This window comes from Salvia miltiorrhiza, chromosome 4 (assembly GCF_028751815.1).
Source record: "Salvia miltiorrhiza cultivar Shanhuang (shh) chromosome 4, IMPLAD_Smil_shh, whole genome shotgun sequence".
In the NCBI taxonomy this organism is placed as follows: Eukaryota; Viridiplantae; Streptophyta; class Magnoliopsida; order Lamiales; family Lamiaceae; genus Salvia; species Salvia miltiorrhiza.
In genome coordinates this window covers 46,049,503-46,072,747 of record NC_080390.1, presented here as the reverse complement: position 1 = coordinate 46,072,747, position 23,245 = coordinate 46,049,503, and the positions used below count along the sequence as shown (strand labels likewise).

The following is a 23,245-nucleotide window of genomic DNA, read 5'->3' as shown; positions in this document are numbered from 1 at the left end:
GTCATGTTTTTGAAAACACTATACCAAGAATAATCTCATCTGCAAACTTATGCTAAATTTGAAATGCAGCGGCTCAGATGCCTATACTAATTCTGGGCACATATTAGAAATTGTTAATAAACATAATGCCATCTTCATGCACTTCTCTCCACTATATATATATAGGGAGAGGTTCAAATAAGAACCACTAATAAAATAAGAACGGAGAACCATTTTAAGCCATTCGATCATCAAGATCTACGGTGGATGCATCATCTTGGTGGATGGATGCAGGTGCTGGGTTCGAATCCTGAAGGGAGCAAAAAAATTATTTTTTTCGGATGCATTAAATTTAATAGCGGATGCATTAATTTGTATAGCAGATGCAGTAATTTTATTGGTTCTTATGTTCTCACGATAATTTTGGTTCTCACTATAACCGCACCCTATATATATATATATATATCTCACATTCAATTTAGAAAAAGAGGCACTAACAATTTCAAATCTGAAAGAAGTGTATTTACATATATTCTAAGATCAAAAATCAAAAATCAAATATAAAACATAACTAGCAGTTAAATAATCGTACAACAAATTATAAAGATTAGAGACTCATACCAAACTACAAATTTACATCGTTAACCCAAATAACATCACAACCCTCACGAACACATGGTGGTTCATTTTCATCTCACGCATTATTCGCATCGACGATTGGCAATTTTTTGTGCAAAATTTTGGATTTGGATCGAAATGTCTCCTAAATCATCATGATTTATCATGTCGGTGTTTCGTTTGTTGGGACTAGCAAGCACAACAGACCATGCTTCATCTTCAGGGTCTAGGATATAGAACACTTGTGTGGCTTAATTTCCTAAAATAAAGGAATCTGACTTATATCCTAATTTATTTAAATTGACTAACGTGATCATCAACTCTCACACCACTATTGTTATCTACCCAGTTACACTTAAACACGACAACACGAAAAGCAGTGTAATCAAGCTCTCATATCGACTCAATTCTACCATAAAATATCATGTCTGTAACAATTGGGTTCTTATCCTTTGCACTAGCAATTTGCATAATATTTGCATGCATGCTGACACCGGAGTTCTGAGTAACTATACAATCATCCTGATTTTTAATAGTGAAAACAACACCATCAATAGTGTAACTAGCATATTCTACTACTTGTTTGCTAGGCCCAAAACAAAGAAACTTCATTCTAAAATCGATTACTGTATTTGCAACCTACAAAAAAAGTTAGCAAATAATATAAGTGTAACGTAAACAAAAATAAAAAGATTATAGAATTAACTATTATATTTCAATGTTGAACTTACATGCTCACACATCCAGCTAATAAAAGGCCTATTATGTTCCTCTTGAAGCCATTTATTCATCTTAGCTTTCTTAGGAAACATTATCGTCAAATGAACCTTATGTGCCCTAAATAGTATATTAGCTTCAGTTCGAATTGACCTTAGTAAACTGATTTAAAAAATTGAATTAACAACATTAAAATCCTACTGAATATAAGGATCAATATCGATATCATTAGTTAGCACATAACGATGAGCTTGCTCCCATTCTTCGTCGTCGATTATTTTTACAGTGGAACCTGATGAAGACTCAGTCAAGTTGACCTTAAGATTAGCAGATGAGATTTCTATTGTGTATATATTGGATAAATATTGCGAGCAATATTCCACGGCCTCTTCAACAATATAACACTCAACAATACAACCTTCAGGTCGATTGCGATTCCGTACATACCCCTTCAAAATTTTCATAAATCTCTCAAAAGGGTACATCCATCTATATCATACCGGTCCACACAATTTAACTTCACGAATAAGATGTACTGTTAAATTCACCATTATATCGAAGAATGATGGTGTGAAATACTTCTCAAGCAAGTACAAAGTAGTGACTATTTCTTTCTGAACTTCTTCAAACTTTGGCACATCTATCTCCTTGCTGCATATCTCATTGAAAAATAGACACATCCTAGTAATGGCAATTCTTACATGCTTAGCAAAACACCACGAATAGCTACTGGAAGCAGTTGTTGCATCAAAACATGACAATCATGTGATTTCAACCCAATAAGCTTCAAGTCCTTCATGGATACAAGATTTCTAATGTTTGAAGAATATCCGTCGGGAACCTTCATACCAAGAAATGATCTACACATTTTTTACTTCTCTTTAATTAGTGTGTAACATGCAGGAGGCAAACGTGTTCTTTTCCCATCAACATTTGGTGCTAACTCTGTTCTGACACCCATATGCACCAAGTCCATTCCCGCGGCAATTCATCCTTTGTTTTCCCAAGTATGTCCAGCAATGTCCCGACTAAACTTTCCAACACATTTTTTTCAATGTACATCACATCCAATATGTGACGAATATGTAAATGTTTCCAATACTCTAACTCATAGAATATCGTTTTTTTCTTGAAACATGAGCTTTCTGCAGCACTATTCGTTGCATCCCTTGTATCATTCAGATCATTTTTCTCCTTTTTTCTTCCTCTTCTTAGATCTGCCATCATCAGCTACTTTTTCCCCATTCGTTTTTCCCCAAACATAATTGCAAGCCAGCATTCTATTTAAAACCTCATTGCCACTTAACGGTTGTGGTGCAGCCCGCAACTCTTGTAAGCCATCAAACACTTTCTTCTGCCTTCGATAAGGATGGAATTGAGGCAAAAATTATCTGTGTCTTGTATAAGATATTTTTCTACTATGAGGTAGCCATGTAGAATGAGTTTTATCCGCACAGATGGGACATGCTTTATATCCTTTAACAGTACACCCTGACAAGTTTCCGTATGCGAAAAAATCGTTGATTGTCCATAGAAGAACATATTTCAATGTAAAGCTTTCATCACGATTTCCATCATATGCTTGGATGCCTACCTCCCATTACTCTTTCAAGTCATCAATTAGAGGTGCCAAGTATACATCAATATCATTCCCGGGTTGCTTGGGACCAGATATCAACAAACTTAACATCATAAATCTTCTCTTCATGCATAACCAAGGAGGTAGGTTGTACGTGATAAGTACAACATGCCAACATCTATAGTTAGAACTCATCATACTATGCAGATTCATACCATCGGCTGCCAAACCTAATCTAAGATTTCTAGGTTCCTCTCCAAAATCAGGCCACTTGTTGTCCACTAATTTCCAAGCGGGTGCATCGGCTGGATGACATAACTTACTATCACGATTTCTTTCATCTGCATGCCAAGTTAGCGCTTTAGAAATTTCAAGAGTACGATACATTCTTCGAAATCTTGGTATTGGTGGAAAATATCACAAAACCTTTGACGGCACTGTAGAAACTGATTTACTCTTTTTATCCACTTTCCATCTTGACATACCACACGTAGGGCAAGCACACGAATCCTTATACTCCTTTTGATATAGAATGAAATCGTTAAGGCAAGCATGAATTTTTTCATAATCTAACCCTAACGTGCTTAAGGTTTTCTTTGCATCATACAAAGAAGGGGGATCACATTGCCTTCAGGGAGCATTTCTTTTAATAGTTTCAGTAGATCATTGAAACTATTGTCACTCCAACCATATTTAGCCTTCAGGTTGTACAATTTGATTGTGGCAGACAACTTGGTAAATCGGCTACAACTGCAATATAAAGGTTTTTCAGCATCTTCTATCAACATCTTAAAATGTGTTGGATTATCTTTGTACACGTCATACGCATCGTGAATCATTTCAATTGGTTCCTCAACATTACATTTTGCATCACCTTGGCCTACCGAATTAGCATCATGTGTTGACTGTGATTGATGTTCGTCCTTCACCGTGCCATACCCATTTCTTATATGTCATATCCATACCATACATGATCATATGTCCACTTACAATACTAGTTTTATGCTTCCTAGTGTTAACACACTTTGCACAAGGACAAGACATTAAGTTAGCATCATAGCCACTTAGAACCGCTTGGTTTAGGAAAGCATTAACTCTGTCCTCGTACTCTTGTGATAATCTACTCTTTGATACCCATGATTTATCCATTTTATCAACTAAGTAATAAGACAATGTACATAAAATGTTTTAAAAGATATCAGTTATTATAATAACTCGTATTTATTTATTAGATAATCAATAAATATTTTAGATAATTAATTAAAGATAATAACTCGTATTTATTTATTATGCATTTATTTGATTGAATACTTTGATTATTTGTTTTCATTCAATTAATTGTTCCCATGAGTTTACATTGTTGCTAATTTAGTGAGAGGTTAGCAATTGAGTATAACTCTTAAAGCGCCCCAACTAAGGATCATCAAGATTGGAATATTGATGATATGTTATAAGTTGGCATGCGATCTGTATCACATTCTTAGAGAATGTAGTTGTTCTCACGACTATGAGATATTAGATACTCGTGATAGATGCATGGATACTTTAGAGAGTATTGGCATACCCTACCAATATATCATTTGTTTTGGTGTCTATAATTATTGGTGTGTGGAGATTGTGACAGTCCTTTGACTTGAGGGCAATACTTATCTTACTTATTGAATGATATACTTTGACCAAGTACAATGCTTGCACTCCAATCAAAGGGGTAGATACGGCTTGTGTTGGGTATATCGGGATATAAGGGAATATGGTAGTTGTGCCAAGATTATGATCCATTCCTCGATTAACATTTCGAGAAGAACACTCAGTTTCTCTATATTACTTGACCGTTAAGTCACTGGCCAGTGCAATAGATATGTTCGAACTTTAAAAGTTGAACATGATCGATGGAGGTCATTTAATAAAGATGAGATAAATTGATTGAGCTATTAGAAAGACACAATGACAAATTCTAGGCTCTATCGAGTGGTTCATGAATGAAATGATGCTACTATATATTCGCATAAAGGTTTTGTTTACAGAATCCACGTAAACGTTCTTCATATATTGAGTTCGCTACACAACGCAGTCTAGGAGTTTTATATAGACTTTAATTTGATTATCGACGATAATGGAGGTCTATTGGGTCACACTTTATGTGTATTGTTGATTCGCTCAAGGGTGCAAAGATAGTGCTTGGTGTTTAATCTAATACTAGTCCAAGTGGGAGATTGAAAGATATTTTATGGACTAGATTAGGATATGTTTCATATATTCTAATAACCTAATTAATTAGTAAATAGTTGGACTATTGGATTAATTAATTGGAGACAAAAGAAAAATCCGGCCTGTTTAACCTAGGGTTACATGCGTGTATTATTCCTATAAGAATAGGAATATATTTCTTTTGTCAGTGACTCGAAAAACGTGAGATACGTGAAAACACAATAGAGAAAACACTTAGAGCACTATAGAATTCAATCGGAGATTTCATAGCTTTAGAAGATTGAATTGTGCATCGGGAATTGTTCCTGCATCGAATTTGCAATATACGTGGATACCATAGTAGTTGATTCAATTGCAGGATTGCTATAGGATTGTTTGCTACACAACAAGTAAGTTATTCTAACTGTTGTTGTGTATTTGTAATCTCTACACATGAATCAATTGTAAATCTAGATATTATCCTTAATTGTTTTTCCGCTGCGTATCATTAGATGATGTCAAAGATTTCCAACATAAATTTCCTTTTTTACCAATGTAACCTTATTTAAATATAGTCAAATATAGAATAAATAAAGGCAAAATTGAATAATTACATATATTTTGTATTTTTCAAATACTATTTGAATTTTCTAAGTACTATTTATTTTATTTTCTTAATATGTGTGAAAAAGTGAAGTGGACTATGGAGGTGGGACGGAGGGAGTATTATGAACTATTTTTCTTGATTCACGAAGAATTATGTCCAAATTTTGAATTCAAGCTAAATTAAAAGTTTTGCATTAATTAATGAAAAATAGTTATTTCTATATCATCTACCACATATTCTCACTTTTTCTAATTTTCTCCATTTATCAAAAATATTTCTCAAAACTTGATGATGCCCTAAAAGAGACGGACGAAGACGAAGTATTTAAAAATAAGAATTTGAATATAGTTGGTGTATTTATATACAATAAACTTTTAATTAATTATATTATATATGAAGAATTGGTATAGCATCAAAGCCACGCTGGCACAGCATCACAGCACAGGCAACAGCCATGCTCCCATCACCACCACAGGTGGCTGCTCCTCCACCGCCGCCCTCCTCCGACGAGGACTTCTTCTCCACCGCCTCAACTTCCACTTCCTCCGATTCCAAGCCACAGTCCCCATCCCCCACGCCTCTCTCCCATCTCCCTCAGATCCCCATCGTATGGCCCGACGACGGCGCTCTCTCCGCCTCCTGGGTCGCCGACCTCATGCAGGCCTTCGAATGGGCTTCCAGAACTCTTCCGCCCTCCGAGTTGCCCTCCGTGCTCCCCGTCGCAGTGTTCGACAAACTTGTGCTCACCGCTTCTAAGATTTTGCACAAGGAGCCGAATTGCGTCAGAATCGATGAGAATTCCGGCCTCAATTCGGATTGCCGCGTTGTGGTGGTCGGGGACGTTCACGGTCAGTTGCACGATGTTCTGTTTCTGCTGAGAAATGCTGGATTTCCGGCCGATGATCGCTTTTTTGTGTTCAACGGGGATTATGTGGACAGAGGTGCTTGGGGCCTCGAGGTTTTTCTGCTTCTGCTGGCGTGGAAGGTTAGGGTTGCGTTTCGTGAACTTGTTGTTTTCGGCTATGTTAGTTCTGTGACTGGCTAAATTTGGGATTTTCTGTGATGCGTCGGAGGAAATGAAGTGGTTAGGTGATTGGTCTTTCTAGTTCCTTTTCGTTCTAGAGTTTAATCTTGTTTGCTTTGGTGCCCATGTGATTTCTTTGGGTGAAATAGGTTAGCTTGAATTATCATTCTGTCTTTCGTGCCTTGTTCAATACTAAATTCCTTGATATCTTCATTAACTGAGACTAAAAAGTTGCCTTATTTCGTAAGACTGATATTTGCTACTCGTCAGAAACAAAGATCTCAGTAAATGGTAGTTTTGCCTCTTAGATTGATCTGGATCTACTTGTAGCTTAAGCATGCCTGTGTTTCTGCTATGTTTAGACAATTAGGGGTTCGACTAGTTAGTCTCTGATGCTGTAACTGGCACAGCAGCACAGCCAGTCCTTTCAAGTTCACAGCTTTATTTTATCTTCCACTTTGTTTCCTCATCTTCGTCAGTGCTGAGTAAGTCTTACCTGCAGGAGTCATACAAATCCCCAAAACATTGAATTACTCTTCCAGTAAATTGTCTTCTCACCTCAAGTATAAACAAACTTTTGTTAATGATGAGTGATATATTATGGAAGATAAGGACGACTTCTTCGATACCAATATGCTTCTTTTCTCTCCTTACTCCAGTACATCTATTAAATTCATATGCAATATTCCCTCAAGACTTGATACCTGCCAAATTAACAGCATGGAATTTTTATTTGATCATACCTAGTTTTTTTTGCTTCCATTTTGAAACATGATTTCCCTGTTGCATTACCTAATGCTCCAGACATGTCATATGAGCAGTGTTATGTTTTTGGCATGTGTTGGATTTCTGATGAGCTGTTATGTGCATATTCCTTTTTTGATATGTTTTTGCCATTTCTAGATAACAGTTTGCTGGATTATTTTTACTTTAATTGCCCACTGAAGTGGATGTGATTGGAAAATAATGAATAAGATGAAGATTATTTGGTTTTTGGAATGTCATCCAATGCACATATTATGATTCCATCACCTTCAGCCCGTTTTTGTTTCTGTCCAGAGAAGAGAGAATCGGTGTGTAAAAGGCTGATAAAACTCTGGACGTTGCTTACTTGTCACTTGTATCCTGTACCTGTATTGTTTCATACTACTATAGCTTTCTCAAAAGAGGATTCTTGTCATATGAAAAAGCTCAACCATTCAATAATAACAAGTTAAAGATACTACTGTAATTTGAGATCATAATGGGGTTCATATACTTTGTAGGTTCTTATGCCTCACAGGGTATTTTTGCTTCGTGGAAATCATGAATCTAAGTATTGCACTTCTGTATATGGATTTGAAAAGGAAGTGTTAGTTAAATATGGTGATAATGGAAAGCATGTCTACAGAAAGTGTTTGGGATGTTTCGAAGGACTCCCCCTTGCTTCTATCATAGCTGGGCAAGTTTACACTGCACATGGAGGGCTTTTCCGTGGCACGATCATCACTCCTTCGAAAAGGTCTAAAAAGAAGAATCGTAAGGTTCTTCACAACCCTGAGGTGAATTCTTTAATTCTCGGTTCCTTTGAGGAGTTAGCAAAAGCTAGAAGATCTGTCCTTGATCCTCCCTGGGAAGGTCAGAACTTGATTCCTGGTGACATCCTATGGTCAGATCCATCAATGAGCCCTGGTCTTTCCCCAAATACTGAGAGAGGAATTGGCCTCTTGTATGGTCCGGATTGTACTGAAGAATTTTTGAAGAAGTATAATTTAAAGGTATTCGACTAAACCACTGTTCATATGAGAATAGATTCTTATTGGTTAGTCATATCAAATTGGGCAATTTTTGCTTTTTATACATTTACCTGACATATGAATCTTTTCACACGAGAATTTATAACTGTATTACTGATACATGTTGGCACAATGGAGAGCATGCTGACCCTAATCCCTTCATCAGACTGACAATATTGGGATTTGTAAAAGTAGATATAGAGAGAGAGAGTAAGTGGTGGGCCCATTAGTTAATTAGTCTTTTAATTATTTGCCAAAAAAGGAAGGGGCATTTGTAATGGGACGGAGGGAGTATATTTTATAGTGTGAACTATTTCTTGTGGAATAACCGAAGTAAGAATTGAGAACAGGAAGGAAATCTATATCACCATTTAGATCTCATATGTCCCATGCATTTGCCACACCACAAGACCTGGTCAGCGACTCAGGCACGATAATCTATAGATCTTGTAACCAACATCAGATTCTTGATCTGTGATTCTGTGTCATCATTTGCTCAAGACAAACTGCTCAAATCTGCAAAGTGTCAATTATCTGTTTGTCATTTGTGGTGAATATTGAAAATTTCTCCTTGTTGCAGTTATTTTGATATATGACATAGATAGGTAGGCTCCAGATTCCAGAACAATTTATTTTCTGTCAAACAAGAATTTATATTTTCCCTGTGTTTTTTTTTTTTTTTTGGAGTAGACATGAGACTAATCCTTGATGGCTACATTTTATAACTTTATCTGCATTAAATACCATAAGGCTATGTGGGAATGAGATCATCCTCTCTAACACGAGTTTTTCTGAATTACATTGCTAACTTGAGTGATGGAGTCCTAATTCTGCTCGATCTTGGGAATGACGTAGTCTCCAGAAATGTTTCATGCAGTCACATATTGTCAATTGCAATTATCAAGAAATGTTAAGTGTCGTTTTGCATTTGAACCCAAACTCGTACACAGAATGCTGCATAGTACATTTGTGTGTTTGAAGTTTTACTTTTAGGTATCACATATCCTTGCATTTGCCTTTTCGTGGAGTTATTTTACTGAAACCAAGTTGGTTGTGGTAAGTGCCTGGCTCCTTAGTGTAGATTTTGTGTTTTATATATTCATCTCATTCCTCTTCTGTATGAGCTTACCGATTGCAAAATTGATGTGTTCATGTACTATTCATTTCCTGCAATTCAGTTAGTCATCAGGTCACATGAAGGCCCTGATGCACGGGATAAGCGGCCTGATTTTGGAGGAATGGATGTCGGATATACTGTAGATCATATTGTCGAATCCGGCAAGCTCATCACATTATTCAGCGCCCCAGATTATCCACAATTTCAGGTAGCTTCATGCTCTCTGCATTTAGAGCCTTGTAATCACTCAAGTTTTAGTTGTAACCTAGAGCTTTTCCCATGCTCTGTTTACCCTAAAAGATTAACAAATGCAATGTAGAAGTTCCGCACCTGCACGGATTTGGTATTTTGCTATCTTATCTGATGAGACTTAAGCAAGTAGACCGAACATATATGCCAGTTCTATTTCTATTTACCTTAGATACTACGATGCTAAAGTTTGCTGGACCATGCATCTTAAGGGTTTAAGAGCTTAGAAAGTTAACAATTGAATCATGCCACATGCCAAGTTCTTTTTTAAGACCCATAAAAAAGTTTAAAATAGTAGGAATTTGTTACGATAATCCAGAAATGTTTCATGCAGTTTAAATTGAATTTGTTACAATTGAATCATGCCACATGCCAAGTTCTTTTTTAAGACCCTAACAGGCATATAAGTTAGGGAGCCCTAACTTAACCCAAAACCATGGTCAAGGGTAAAGGGTTGACCCCCTCTTATATACCATTCCACACTTTCATGTGGAACCGATGTGGGATATCGTAACAGAATTAGACCTTATCTTGTAGATACGAGTGTGTCAGTCAACCTGATAGCCATGATACCGTAGTGCTTCTGGACCTGATAACCATGATACCCTAGTGCTTCTGGTTTTTGTGCTATCATTTACTCTAATAATTGAATGAGAAACTTGGGGTGTTTGATTGAGAATTTTGGAGACTTGAGAGGTTCTGATATCAGGAAAAATTGACTCTGGTAGAATTTCTTAATAGTGAAAATGATGTTTGGTTCTATAATTGGGGAGTAAAAATTTAATTGTAGATGTCAAAATATGTTTGGGAAAATGTTGCCAGAACTACTTATGTGAGTTAGAACTATTAATTTTTTTGGAACTTTGGGCGACAATTTCCTTAGAAGATGTCAAATCATGTTTGGGAAGTTAGATGTCAAATTTGATCCAGGAGTCCAGAACTTGGAGTTCTAAGATGCGTTTTTACGGTTCTCATCTTGATCTTTTGTCTTATTTACAGGCAACAGAAGAGCGATACAAAAACAAAGGAGCCTATATTGTCTTGGAACCTCCAAACTTCGACACACCAATTTTTCACAGCTTTGAAGCTGTTACCCCAAGACCGAAGGTAATGTTTCCTACTAAGCCCGAAAAACAATTTTGTCAAGAAAATGTAAATAGTTACTAGTCACATATATAATGTGGAAGCTTGAAAAGAAAAGCTTCCATCTGAAGATGGAGGATGTCTGCAGTCTTTCTACATGCATGTTACTGTGGAGATATATATTTCATACACGAAAGAATGATTTTCAATGTTCTAAAAAATGGTTTAACGATCTTGGTAGGTAAATCCTTATTACGATTTTGAAGATGTTATCGATTCTGATGAAGAGTTGGACCTGGTATCAATGGTGCCGGATTCTGGACTGCAGCAGCATGCAGCTGCTTGAAAAGGCAATATTACGATTATCATACCGAATAAATTTTTGTGTATGCTCTTTTGCCTTCTTTATTGAAGTGTGTATTATGTATTTATGAGAGTGTATTTTTATTATACCTGTGACGCCCTTTTCAAGTATTGATTCACTAATGGTGAATATCATAATCTTGTACATTATGTTACATTGTGCTGTTGAATATGAAGGTCTAATGACATCGGATTTTTTTCATTTTCTTGCAAATTATTGTGTAGTGGTTCGTTTAGATTTTAGTTGAATCAGTGTAAAGAAAACTCAAATACCTCAATTTCAAATTCATTATATTTGAGCGCTTTAAGGAGCAGTGCCTTTCCTTTCCAAAACACTCTTTTCAGTTTTCTACTATGCTAAAACTCAACAATCTGTGCACCGTTTATCCAATTATATTATACTAGTGTATTACCCGTCGAAATTCGACGGGTACATATTTTCTTGTAATTTATACTCCCTCCGTCCACGAAAGAACTTCTTATCTTTCCTTTTTGAGACGTCCACAAAAGAACTTCCTACCTATTTTTGGACTATACCCCATCACTTATAATCATCTTACTTTTCACTTTTTACAACTCCCAAAATTAATTATAACACATTTTCACCATTCCCAATACCCTCAACTACCTTTTATATACTCTCAATACACTCAACAATATTTTTTCTTAAAACCCGTGCCACTCCCTCCTAGGAAATTCTTTCATGGACGGAGGAAGTATATTTTATGTTATTCTTATGATAATTATATAAAATAATTTTTTATGTAAATTATTTATATAATTAATTAAATTAAATTAAATTAGTAATACATTTAAAATTATATTAATCTCAACAACTTTTAGCAATTAAATTATTAATTTTGTTGAGATCATAAAAATACTCATTAGTTTTCATATGAAATTTTATAAAAAGTTAACGCGTAAAAAAAAAAAAGAGTAGAAATACATATAAATTTGACATAGGTATGATGGCGGATCGATTTGTTGCATTTGTTGTTACAAGATTTATTAATTTTGTTCAATTTTTTTTTTATTTTGCCTTTTGACCATAATTTTATATGGAGTTTGAAAAATCATAATTGAATTGTGAGTATCATATAATTCCGAATTTCTAAAAGCATAACTAATTATGAAAATAATCTCGCCTGATATTTAAAAGACCATAACTGATTTATCGAACATTGTATCATTTGGAGTTTTAAGACCAACCAAGTTGTGGGCATCATCTCGTCGCAAACTTGACAGATCATCTCTAACTTCTGAGCATCATCTTGTCTGAAACTTAAAAGAGAATCATCTCGTCTAAAACTTGAAAGAGCATCATCTCGTCTGGAGTTTTGAGCATCATCTCATCTAGAGTTTGAGAGAGCATCATCAAATATGAAATTATATTCAACCATGACTCCAATTGTCAACTATCTAACAAACATAACTCTAACAATTTAGATATTTTATTTATATATGTAATTTTATTAGTTCAAACTATAGAGAGAAATGAAAGAGAAGAGTTCTTAAAGCAGTAAAAGAGAGAGCGTGTGCTTTATTTCATCATCGTAGGTATTTATAGGCATTACAGTCGGGGTAAAGTAGTAAATTCGTTTGGTCATCTATTCCGCATGCTCGCCATTAAACTAATTAAGGCTATTATTAGATTATAACTTGTCATGTCGTTGTCCCCTAATTACAGAGCTGGATTCTGTCCTCATCATCCCGCTCTGTCTAGTAGCTCTGGATTTCCTTCCTTGGGGCAGACTTTTACTCCTCCGCTCTGCTAAGTAGCTCCGCCTTCTGGCGAATTGTCTATGGCGTGTGGCTCCGCGCTCTGGCTCTAATAGCTTAGCTCTGACTCTGGATCTGGCGATTTGGCTCTGGCTCTGACTCTAACGACTTAGCTCTGACTCTGGATCTGGCGACTTAGCTCTGGCTCTGACTTTAATGACTTAGCTCTGGCATCTCTGCTCTGGCAACTTGGCTCTGGCCCTCTGCTCTGGTTAGCTCTGGCTCTGGCAGCTTTGCTCTGGAAGCTCTGCTTTGGCAACTCTGCTCTGGAAGCTTTGCTCTGGCATCTCTGCTCTGGTTAGCTCTGGCTCTGGCATCTCTGCTCTGGCTAGCTCTGGCTCTGGCATCTCTGCTCTGGTAGCTCTGCTCTGGCAGCTCAACTCAGCGGTGACTCGGCGGCGGACGAACCGCAAGCTCAGCGGCGACTATTTCGCCGGAGTCTAGAAGAAGGAACGATAACGGGTTATAGGAAAAAGAAATATTAGGGCTCTTGTATTAATTGCTTCGAATGGAGAATTCTCATGGGTTTAAGAAGTGGAAACCGAATCGAACTAATTAAGGAATGGAAGAGGGAGTCAGAGATGAGGCGGAGCAACGCCGCCCTTAGGACGGCGGCGACGCCTGAATTTAGAGAGAGAGAGAGGCGGGCAGTTTAAGGGGGGAATTAGGGCTCAATTTGAGTGTGCAATCGACTTTAGAGAGAGAAAAGGATTGAGAGAAGAGAGAGACAGTGAAGGGGGAGACGACGCCGACCTAATTCAGGGACGGCGGCGATGGGGTGAGGAAAAGGGAGTCGTGAGGAAGAGGGAGGCCTGACTTTTGTTTTAAAAGTGAGAATGAGAATATATAGATTGGATTCTCAAATGCCACGTTGGAGATTGAGATTGAAAAGAAAGAATTTGAGGCCTGCCACGTAGGCTAAGGCCTAATCGTAGTAGTATTATTATTATTATTATTATTATTATTATTATTATTATTATTATTATTATTATTATTATTATTATTATTATTATTATTATTATTATTATTGTTGTTGTTGTTGTTGTTGTTATTGTTGTTGTTGTTGTAGTAATGGACGAACAGAAACAAATAAAGTTTGCAGAAATGAAAAATATATTTTTCTTTCCTATATAAATAAAATGTATGGATTTATTTTATAAAAAATAAAAATAAAATTTTAATTATTTTGATAGACATATAATAAGATTTTGTTTTAAAGTAATCAGTTTATAGAGTTTGTGCCTTATTATGCAAACATGTAAATCAATGACCGGACCCGTTCATAATTTACATATATGTGCATGTCTCAATTCAAAATTAATTTTATTGAAAATTAAGAATATAAATATTACATATATATATGTATATATATATATATATATGTGGTGTGGTTCTAGAGAGAACTACATTATTCGTGAGAACGGGAGAACCATCAAATCTAATGCATTCACTGTAAAAATTAATGCATCCGCTGTTAAAATTAATGCACTAAAAAAAAAAATGCTCCCTTCAGGATTCGAACCCAGAATCTGCATTCATCCAACAAGATGATGCATCCACCGTAGATCTTGATGATCGAATGACTGAAAATGGTTCTCCGGTCTTCTTTTATTTATGGTTCTTTCCTGAACCTCTCCCTATATATATATATATATATATATATATATATATATATATATATATATATATATATTCATACAATATAATATATTGCAACATATACATATAATATGTACGCTATTGAGAAATATAAAATTAATAACAAATATACATCTAATCACTAACATTCAATTAAAATAATTTGTCGTACATAAATTATAATTTTTTTTCTTATCAGACATGTAAATCTAATTTTTATCTAGAAAAAATAAATAATAAAATTTATTAATTTAGATTATATGTAATGTTAATATTATTATTATTATATATATATTTATTATTAATTATATTTATTATGATTAATGAATCTTTATATAGAATGTAATAGTTAATTAATTAATAAATGATGAAGATTATATATGGTAAATTTTGAAATGGTGAGATTTTAGATATGCCATAGGTTAAGGCTTAATCCTATTATATAATAGATACTCCCTCCTGTCTCAATTATATAGGTGAAAAAGAACTGAAAATAAAAATATACTCCCTTCGTCCCAAACGAAATGTCTCATTTCTTTTCGGCACGGAGATTAAGAAATGTGTATAAAGTAGATAAAGTGGGTTGGTGGAAATTATTTAAATATTAAGTATAGAGAGAGAGTGTATTGCCAAAAAAGAAAACAAGGCATTTCGTTTGGGACAGTCCAAAAAGGAAAATAGGACATTTCGTTTGGGACGGAGGGCGTACAAGTAAACTTTCTAATATACCTATATTTATTATTTAATGATGAATTAAAATTAGAATAAAGTAAAAAATTATTAATAAATGAGTGAAAAAACATTGCCTTTTATGTTAGAATAAATTAAAGAATTAATAAAAAAAATGAGTGAAAAAAACATTGTCTTTTATGAAACAAACTTATATAAATAAGACGGATGGAGTATATATCATTAGATTATTCAATATTTGTAGATTCATCTCTTCATAATAATCTTAAATTCAAAGTAGATACTACTATATAACATAAAGAATGCAATTAATTGATATTAAATATCACTTTAAATGTTAAATTGAATTTATTTTATCTAAAATGTTTCGATATGTAAGAAATATTTATTTAAATATCAAATTACCAAATTGGTATCAATAATATCCCGAGCCCATTTTCCCTTTTTTGGCCTCGAAATCTTGTTGTGGATCACGGGATGCCTACTTTTAAATGATAGCACAAAACAAATACATCCTTCAGATTCAATTAACTTGATCAATATTCTTTTTTAAGTTGTCCCAATTAAATTGATCAATTTTCTTATATGGAATAAATATAAGCACGCTAATTCTCCTGTGCGACGGTCGCACAGGTGTGCGATGGGTCGACCCGGCCCAAACCCGCCCTCCTGACCCGGAACCCTGACCCGCGTGGGTTTGACCCATACTCATAATTATTACATTTGTTTATAATAATGGTTACTTTTAATAAACATAATATATACATTTGTTCATATAAATGTATACTGATATGTATAATATTTTATATTGAATGAAGGTAAATATTTATATTAATATAAGTATACATTTGTGCGACCAAATGTATATCTTATGCTTATTAAAAGTAAATACTCCTATTAGGGTTTAATGTTCAGACTTAGGGTTTAGTCTTCACCTATTAGGGTTTAGTGTTCACGCTTAGGGTTTAGTTTACAGGGTTTAGGGTTTAGTTTATAGAATTTAGGGTTTAGAAAATATAATACTGTATATTAAATGAAGAAAAATACCTATATTTATATAAGTATACATTTGTGCGAACAAATGTATATTTCATGCTTATTAAAAGTAATAATTATTATAAACAAATGTAATAATTTAGGATTTAAGATTTCGGGTCTGGATTGCGGGCCGGGTCGGGCGCGGGCCGGGGCAGACCCGTCGCACACTGTGCGACGGTCGCACCCAAGACCAGCCCATATAAGCAAGGCATATCTAATCATTTATCACTTTATTATCATACACACTTAAAACACTAGTTTCTTAAATTTCATGCCAAAAAGAAGTTGATCAACTTAATTGGGACGGAGGGAGTACCATTTTAAATCCCAAACTATACCCTTTTATCAAAAATATCACAAATTATAAGAAATATTTATCTAAACCTCAATCTATCAACTTTGTATCATAAATATCCCGCGTCCATTTTTTAGCCCTCAATCTCGACTTGACTCGACGATTGCCACTATTTTTCAGCCCTCAATCTTGACTTGCCTCGACAGATGCCACTCTCTAACTCTAATATATCAAATCATACATCATAAACTAATATATTTTCATTTATGATTTTTTTTTTGGAGAATCAAATTTATGATTCTTGTTATTACAGCGCCGTGCACAATAATATATTGGAAATATTAGACAATTGTGTTCCAATAGAATGGTCCTAGGTTTCCCATCCACATAATTCTTGTCCCCAAATGCAGGATTAAGATAGAAATAAGTTATAAACAGCATAACAAAATTGCAATGTCTGTACGTGAGTGCGTGTGCAGCAAGTATGAGAGTGATGTTGTGATCTAAGCAATATTATTAGTAAAAATGGTTAGGGCAGACGCAAGTGAGCTACAAATAACAAATCAGGTAGAAATATACAACAACAGAGATTGATGATACAAAGCTTCGCCTATATTAATATTACAGAATCCTTAGCTGTAAGTCCGGGTGACCAACCCTTGCTTTGTGTCGTTCGAAAAGATCTTGAAGCGCTTCCACAAACCGGGCATGGACCTCCGCAACCTTGTATTTGATGTTACACAAATCAAATAATCATACATATAAAACCTTTCCTAATGCACGTTATGTTTATTGAATGCTTCTACTGTTTCCTATCTTAATCTCAAGTTTACCCATGAGTTCCCATCACTAGTACAGACTCGTGAACTATTAGCAGCGCATTTTGAAACTCGGACATTTGAGGATGATCTACCTCACAGCATATACTATTTTTGTACACATATAGTTATAACTTATATCCATACAAGGGTATACCTCTTCTTTGGTAGGTTGTGGGTTTTTCTTCATCATAATCGGTTCACCGACCACCACGTGGAGCGGCTTTCTAAAAGGCAGAGGTGAACTGCAAAAGAATTGTCAAATTCAGCACAGATGAGAACTTTTTCTAACATCAAAATGGAAATCGAACTGCAGATTAGTACTTATTAACAGATGGCACTTAGTTTTCCTCGGTTTGAAATAAATGAAGAAAAAGAGTTGAGAAAAGATCTTATAGAAGGTATAAGGGCCAGGAGTCTGCGTTACACAGATACATCAGGTAGCACAAGAGCAAAAGAAAATTATGTGAAGACGGTTCTGTTAAAAGAATCTCCAGGCATTCATGATCTTAGAGATGAGATGATTATCAACATAGATCCTAGAACAACCAGACATCACATAAAATGCTCTTCACAATCAACCAATACTTTCCAATGATTGGAGCATATATAATCCAATGACAGAGCACCATTGACGTTGTTTCTCAATTTTAAGGCTTTCTGGTAAATTTTGAAATAATGAAGTCTTCCACCTTTCCCTATTTTTGTTAGTATATACGTCAAATCTTTTTCCCAATAAGTGATCATTTATGTTCCTCAATGTAAAAAGGACAAAGGGTTATAAAACTAAATTTCCCTCACTGAGATCTCTGACACTAGCAATTGGGCTTTAGTGGATGGCTATAGAACATCTTGATCTAAGATAAACCATTGAGGAGGTTAAAGATTCTTAAGAGCCTAAGGGTCGTGATTGCTCACATCATAAATTATTAATGGAACCTGTGGCCCTTGAAATCTCATATCATATACAATCGTGAGCATGATGGAAAGGGATAGGATTCAGTCAGTTACAATTATGAAGAAAAAAAGACACCTGCTACGCTGAAAATATTAAAGAATGAAATATGTCTTTCACGTCCTCAAAAAACCCCTCATTGACCTTCTAGTCTAAATCACACATTCAAATTCTAGATTCCTTTCCATTCTACATTTTAGGCTTATTTTAAAAAGTCTAAACTATCAATGACTCAGTATTTTCGAAATAACTAGCAAGGCTTCAAACAAGATCTAAATCGCATTCAAGAAGAAGAAACTTCAAGAATATCAAGAATTGAGTAACACAATTTTCCAAAATGAACATACCCTAGAACGCCCCAGAACACAAAGGGTGTGAACTTTATGGCTCTAGAGAATTCCCTGAAAAGTTTCCCACCTGGTTTCCACCATTTATATACATCACTCTGCAGAATAATTAAACCAAAGGGTCAGTAATGTTTTGAGTTTCTGGAAAGGGCTATAAACCATTACACAATTACAAAATATTACAATGCTCAAGGTGTAAGTAACTCAACATTAGTGTTAGTGCAAACAATAACTGCAGAGGCAAGTGCAACCACTTGCATAAACACTCAAGGCAATTTCACTCCAGGTTCTCGTTATTAATTTGCTTCATTACATTTCAAGTCTGTTTCTTTCTTTATTTTCTTTTTATAGCATGAAGTGCGTTGCTGGTATTTTTTTAAAAATTCCCTAGCATTTCATTAGCTAAATAAGAGATGCTGCACCATGTTCATCTTAAAGGAGAGAATCATTTAATGATTAAATTTGTTCAACACGCTCCTTTATGTGCTGGCAAATAAATATTTTAAATCCAAACATTGTGCATCGAATTGTTTTTTATGAACAGGTGATAGCGACAACGGCTTCACATTTTTTATATATGCTTGGTGCTGGGAGTTTCATCCACTGTTTCCTATGATCCCAGTCTTATTCTAACAGAGTTGGAGGGGTACACAGAGCATCCAAAGGTCATAACCCTCCAGCATGGCGACAAACTATCCCAAATTCATCAGGATGGTTATGATTCACCTCAACTCCGATCTAACTTATATTCAACCTACTAATTCTGGTAAGATAAAACCTGAATCAATAAAAATATGTGAACAAACTCATAAGAAATCCAGGCAGAAGCGCAAAAAAGCTGCTCGCTAGCAGTATTCCATTCGGAAAGTGTGTATTCATAGATATCCAATGCATGTCACATATATACGTAGTAGCACTGGTTTTTTCAAGTGCCTAATGGGTTACTCTTACAAATTTATAATACTATCGTCATTCCAAATGACGAGGGAAAGAATGAAAATTGACACACCTGACCAAAGCAGAAAACAGGAACAAGAGGTTTGCCGGTCTCCATAGCAATTCGCACAAATCCTTTTCTACTTTGAAGAAAGGCAACCTGTGCATGAAAGACAAGATAATTTAAACCAGCAGCTAGTTCACTGCAGCTTAAGGTAAGAAAACAGGGTAATTAGAATTGTTTTAACTAACTGTGATATTTAACAATGAAATCCAGCACTACCAACAGTCACACCAGCCACCCTTCAACATACAAGAGTAACATGAATTGTATACTGCCGTCAAATACATTTCCTGTCCCCAATTTGCCGTTACAATCTGAACAAAAGTGTGCAGACATGCATAGAGACTACATCAAACTATTCAAGTATAAAAGTCTCGCTTGCAAGTTTTGTGACAAACCCACAAATGGAAGCTTCTGGGCTTTTCACATCTTTCTTTTATAATATACAAAATAATCACACACACACACACACACACACACATATATGTATATTTCCTGCTGTTCCGTCTAATTAAATCTTCATCAATATAGGAAGCATGTATGGTTAAGAGGTGAGAATGTCATGAAGACAAAGTAGGTAAGATTTATTTACAGCAAGCTTCTTGAAAAGGTGAAAAGAAATGAAGATGGTAGAAGGACAAAAAATTATGTGATTAATTAATAGAGAAGCAATAGCAGAAAGTTTCTGAGTTGCTAAGGATCACCTCAGAGCCATGCTCCATGTAGCAGGCCTCCTGGACTCCCCCTGGTACTAAAATGCAGCTATAACCAGATGACAAAAGTGCAGTAAAATTTTTCCTTGTGGCAGATGAGAGTCCCAACCACGACCATATATGTCGCATGAATGGAGTGTAGAACACCTGAAAGGGTTATCCGTAATCAAATTTTGGATATGGAAAATCACTATTATGAGTTCAGGATATGTAAATGCATGTGATTCTTACAGCAGTACTCGCAAGAACCTTGATCTTCGGCAGAGGCATGAAACCGGTAAGATCTGCTAGTGCAACTACTCCAATAGGCCAAACTGAATGTGTTTCATAACCAAAAACTGCGACAAATAGAGGTCGGACTTTCAGGAAGCTGGGGATTCTCTTGTCTAAATATTTGGGCTATGAAAATTTAGCAAGACAAGGCACAAACTAGCTGAAAGAATAGCTCCCTAATTCCCTAGTAACATTCCACTAATGCAAATAATACGGACATACGGTAACCTTTACCTGTATGCTGTGATTGTACTTTGCTATAAAAAAAAACAATATTGGGGAAACTAAGTTGTATTATATTATTCATACAGCTCAAAGGTTTTGGACTTGACAATACTGATTCATACATATTAAAACTAGCTGAAAGAATAGCTCCCTACTTCCCTATTAACATTCCACTAAGGCAAATAATATGGTAACCTTTACCTGTGTGCGGTGATTGTACTTTGCTACCAAACAAAAAATTGGGGATTTTGTGTTATTATTCATGCAGTTCAAAGGCTTCGGACTCGGCATAATGATTCAGACATCTTAAGAAAGTGGTTGCCTGCTATTTAAATAAAAACTCTAACCTTCATTTAGGATAAATCCTGTTCAGATTACCAATAATATCAATTCCAGTTTGATAAAATTGTGTTATCTCAAAATGAAGCAACCAAGAGACTGTACTCTTGGTACTGCCACCATATTATCTTCCCTGAATTTCAAATTAGCATTCAACTTGAGCTCTCCATGCTCATTAGCATCGCAGAACTCCCTCGACTGGTCAATCTCAAATTTGTCGATTTCACTCAGATGAACTCTTTGCTATCGAGCCTACACTACCTTGCCAAGCTAATTAACTCAAGGATGATCCTAAATAACCATTTTAAGAAAAGCACATTTCCAGAAGTTGGATATCCTCAACTACAAGGAATGATCCGTGCAGCAGTCCCATTCACTACAGTTGACGGAGTTATTGACCCTCAGAATAAAACCTTTTACTTTGATTTAGGTAAATAACTCACAAGAAAAAGTGCTATATATGAAAAGAAAAAAAGGGACAAAATCACACTAGAAAAGAAGTAGCTTTACCATATGCCTCATTAGGATCGAAGGCTTTGATGTCTTCTACATGCAACGTCAACGGAAAGTAACCAACTGCATGCTTACATATATACCTGATAAATCATTCACCAACACATTCAATCCCACAAACGCATATAATTAAGAGCAAAAAAATGAATTCGCATATGCAAACTCCACAAGATAACCTGCCCAAATTCCGGCCCCATTTGCTGCGCTCATTGATTGGAATCACCATAAATATGAAGAGCAACACAATTCCTCTGCAACGAAGGCCGCGACAGATTCGTTAAAACCCAGAAAGGCGGAACCAAAACGCAGGCATTAATGATAACAGGGGTTACGAACCCGAGTGATTTGGGAAAGGGGAGGAAGATAAACGAGGCGAGGACGATGAAAACGATGAGATGGACGGAGCCCAGCCACAGAACAATTGCAAGAATCGAATGAATAAGAGATCCCCGAGTGCCCTTGAACTCGACCGCGGTATCCGCCTCTGGCTCTGACGAGGGCGATTTCCGCCTCCTGACGTCGCCGTTGGGCTCAGACGCCATTGGAGTAGAAGGAGCAGAATTGGAGAGAAGAAGACGTAAAAGCGATTGAAATGGGAGAGCTGGAAATGGCGTGTGGAAAACAACGCCACTTCACTATCTATTTATATCTCAGCGACTTTTCGTCCAACACTTTCTGGATGCTACCTAAAAGTTCTCACATAATCACATGTCAGCGCCGACACGTGCCATTCAATTTTCGATCTACAAGAAGAAAACAAAACTTCCAACTAATTTCTTACTGCCCAGTGTCCACTACTAACTATGGGTTAATTATAAGCTAGCGTCTGACCCGTGGAATTTCGACGGAAATTATTTTATATCATCATTTATAATTATTTTATGTTATTTTTATTACTATAATATAGGAGTATGAAATAGTTTATGTATAAATTATTTCTTTAATTAATTTAATATGATCAAATTAAATTAGTAATAATATTTGAAATAATATTAATCTTAATCACTTTCGCCAATTAAATGTATATTGTGATAATAGAAATGCATTTTTATATAAATATTCATTTGATGAAATTTATAAAAAGTTGATGTGGAATTAAAAATTTTAAAAGAAAAAAGTATGATACGATGTACGATTGATAGTGTCGCATCTGCTGTTAATCGTATATCGATAATATTTACTCTCTCCATCCCTCAAACATTTTTTTTTCTATTTTGGTTCCTCTCTCTCTTCCTGCAAATTTGCATCAAACAATTACTCAAGCAATACATGTATGTCTCTTGAAGGTCGTAGATAGCTGGTTGTCGTCTTTGATTCCTTGGAG

At 35.5% G+C, this 23,245-nt stretch overlaps 2 protein-coding genes across 2 annotated transcripts; one reads left to right on the top strand and one right to left on the bottom strand.

Moving 5' to 3' along the window:
* Positions 1-6,054: 6,054 nt before the first annotated feature.
* Positions 6,055-11,500, top strand: LOC131023773 (serine/threonine-protein phosphatase 7). Its single transcript, XM_057953356.1, has 5 exons — positions 6,055-6,672; positions 7,977-8,468; positions 9,665-9,811; positions 10,852-10,959; positions 11,177-11,500. Exons 1-5 carry the CDS (start codon positions 6,142-6,144, stop codon positions 11,279-11,281), a joined length of 1,383 nt encoding a protein of 460 aa, XP_057809339.1. The 5' UTR covers positions 6,055-6,141; the 3' UTR covers positions 11,282-11,500.
* Positions 11,501-17,229: 5,729 nt separating this feature from the next.
* LOC131023772 (diacylglycerol O-acyltransferase 2D) lies at positions 17,230-22,707 on the bottom strand. Its single transcript, XM_057953355.1, has 9 exons — positions 22,258-22,707; positions 22,098-22,172; positions 21,919-22,004; positions 20,803-20,909; positions 20,563-20,718; positions 19,868-19,954; positions 18,859-18,956; positions 17,714-17,801; positions 17,230-17,461 (listed from the first exon to the last, which is right to left on the bottom strand). Exons 1-9 carry the CDS (start codon positions 22,461-22,463, stop codon positions 17,360-17,362), a joined length of 1,005 nt encoding a protein of 334 aa, XP_057809338.1. The 5' UTR covers positions 22,464-22,707; the 3' UTR covers positions 17,230-17,359.
* Between the last annotated feature and the right edge of the window lie 538 nt (positions 22,708-23,245).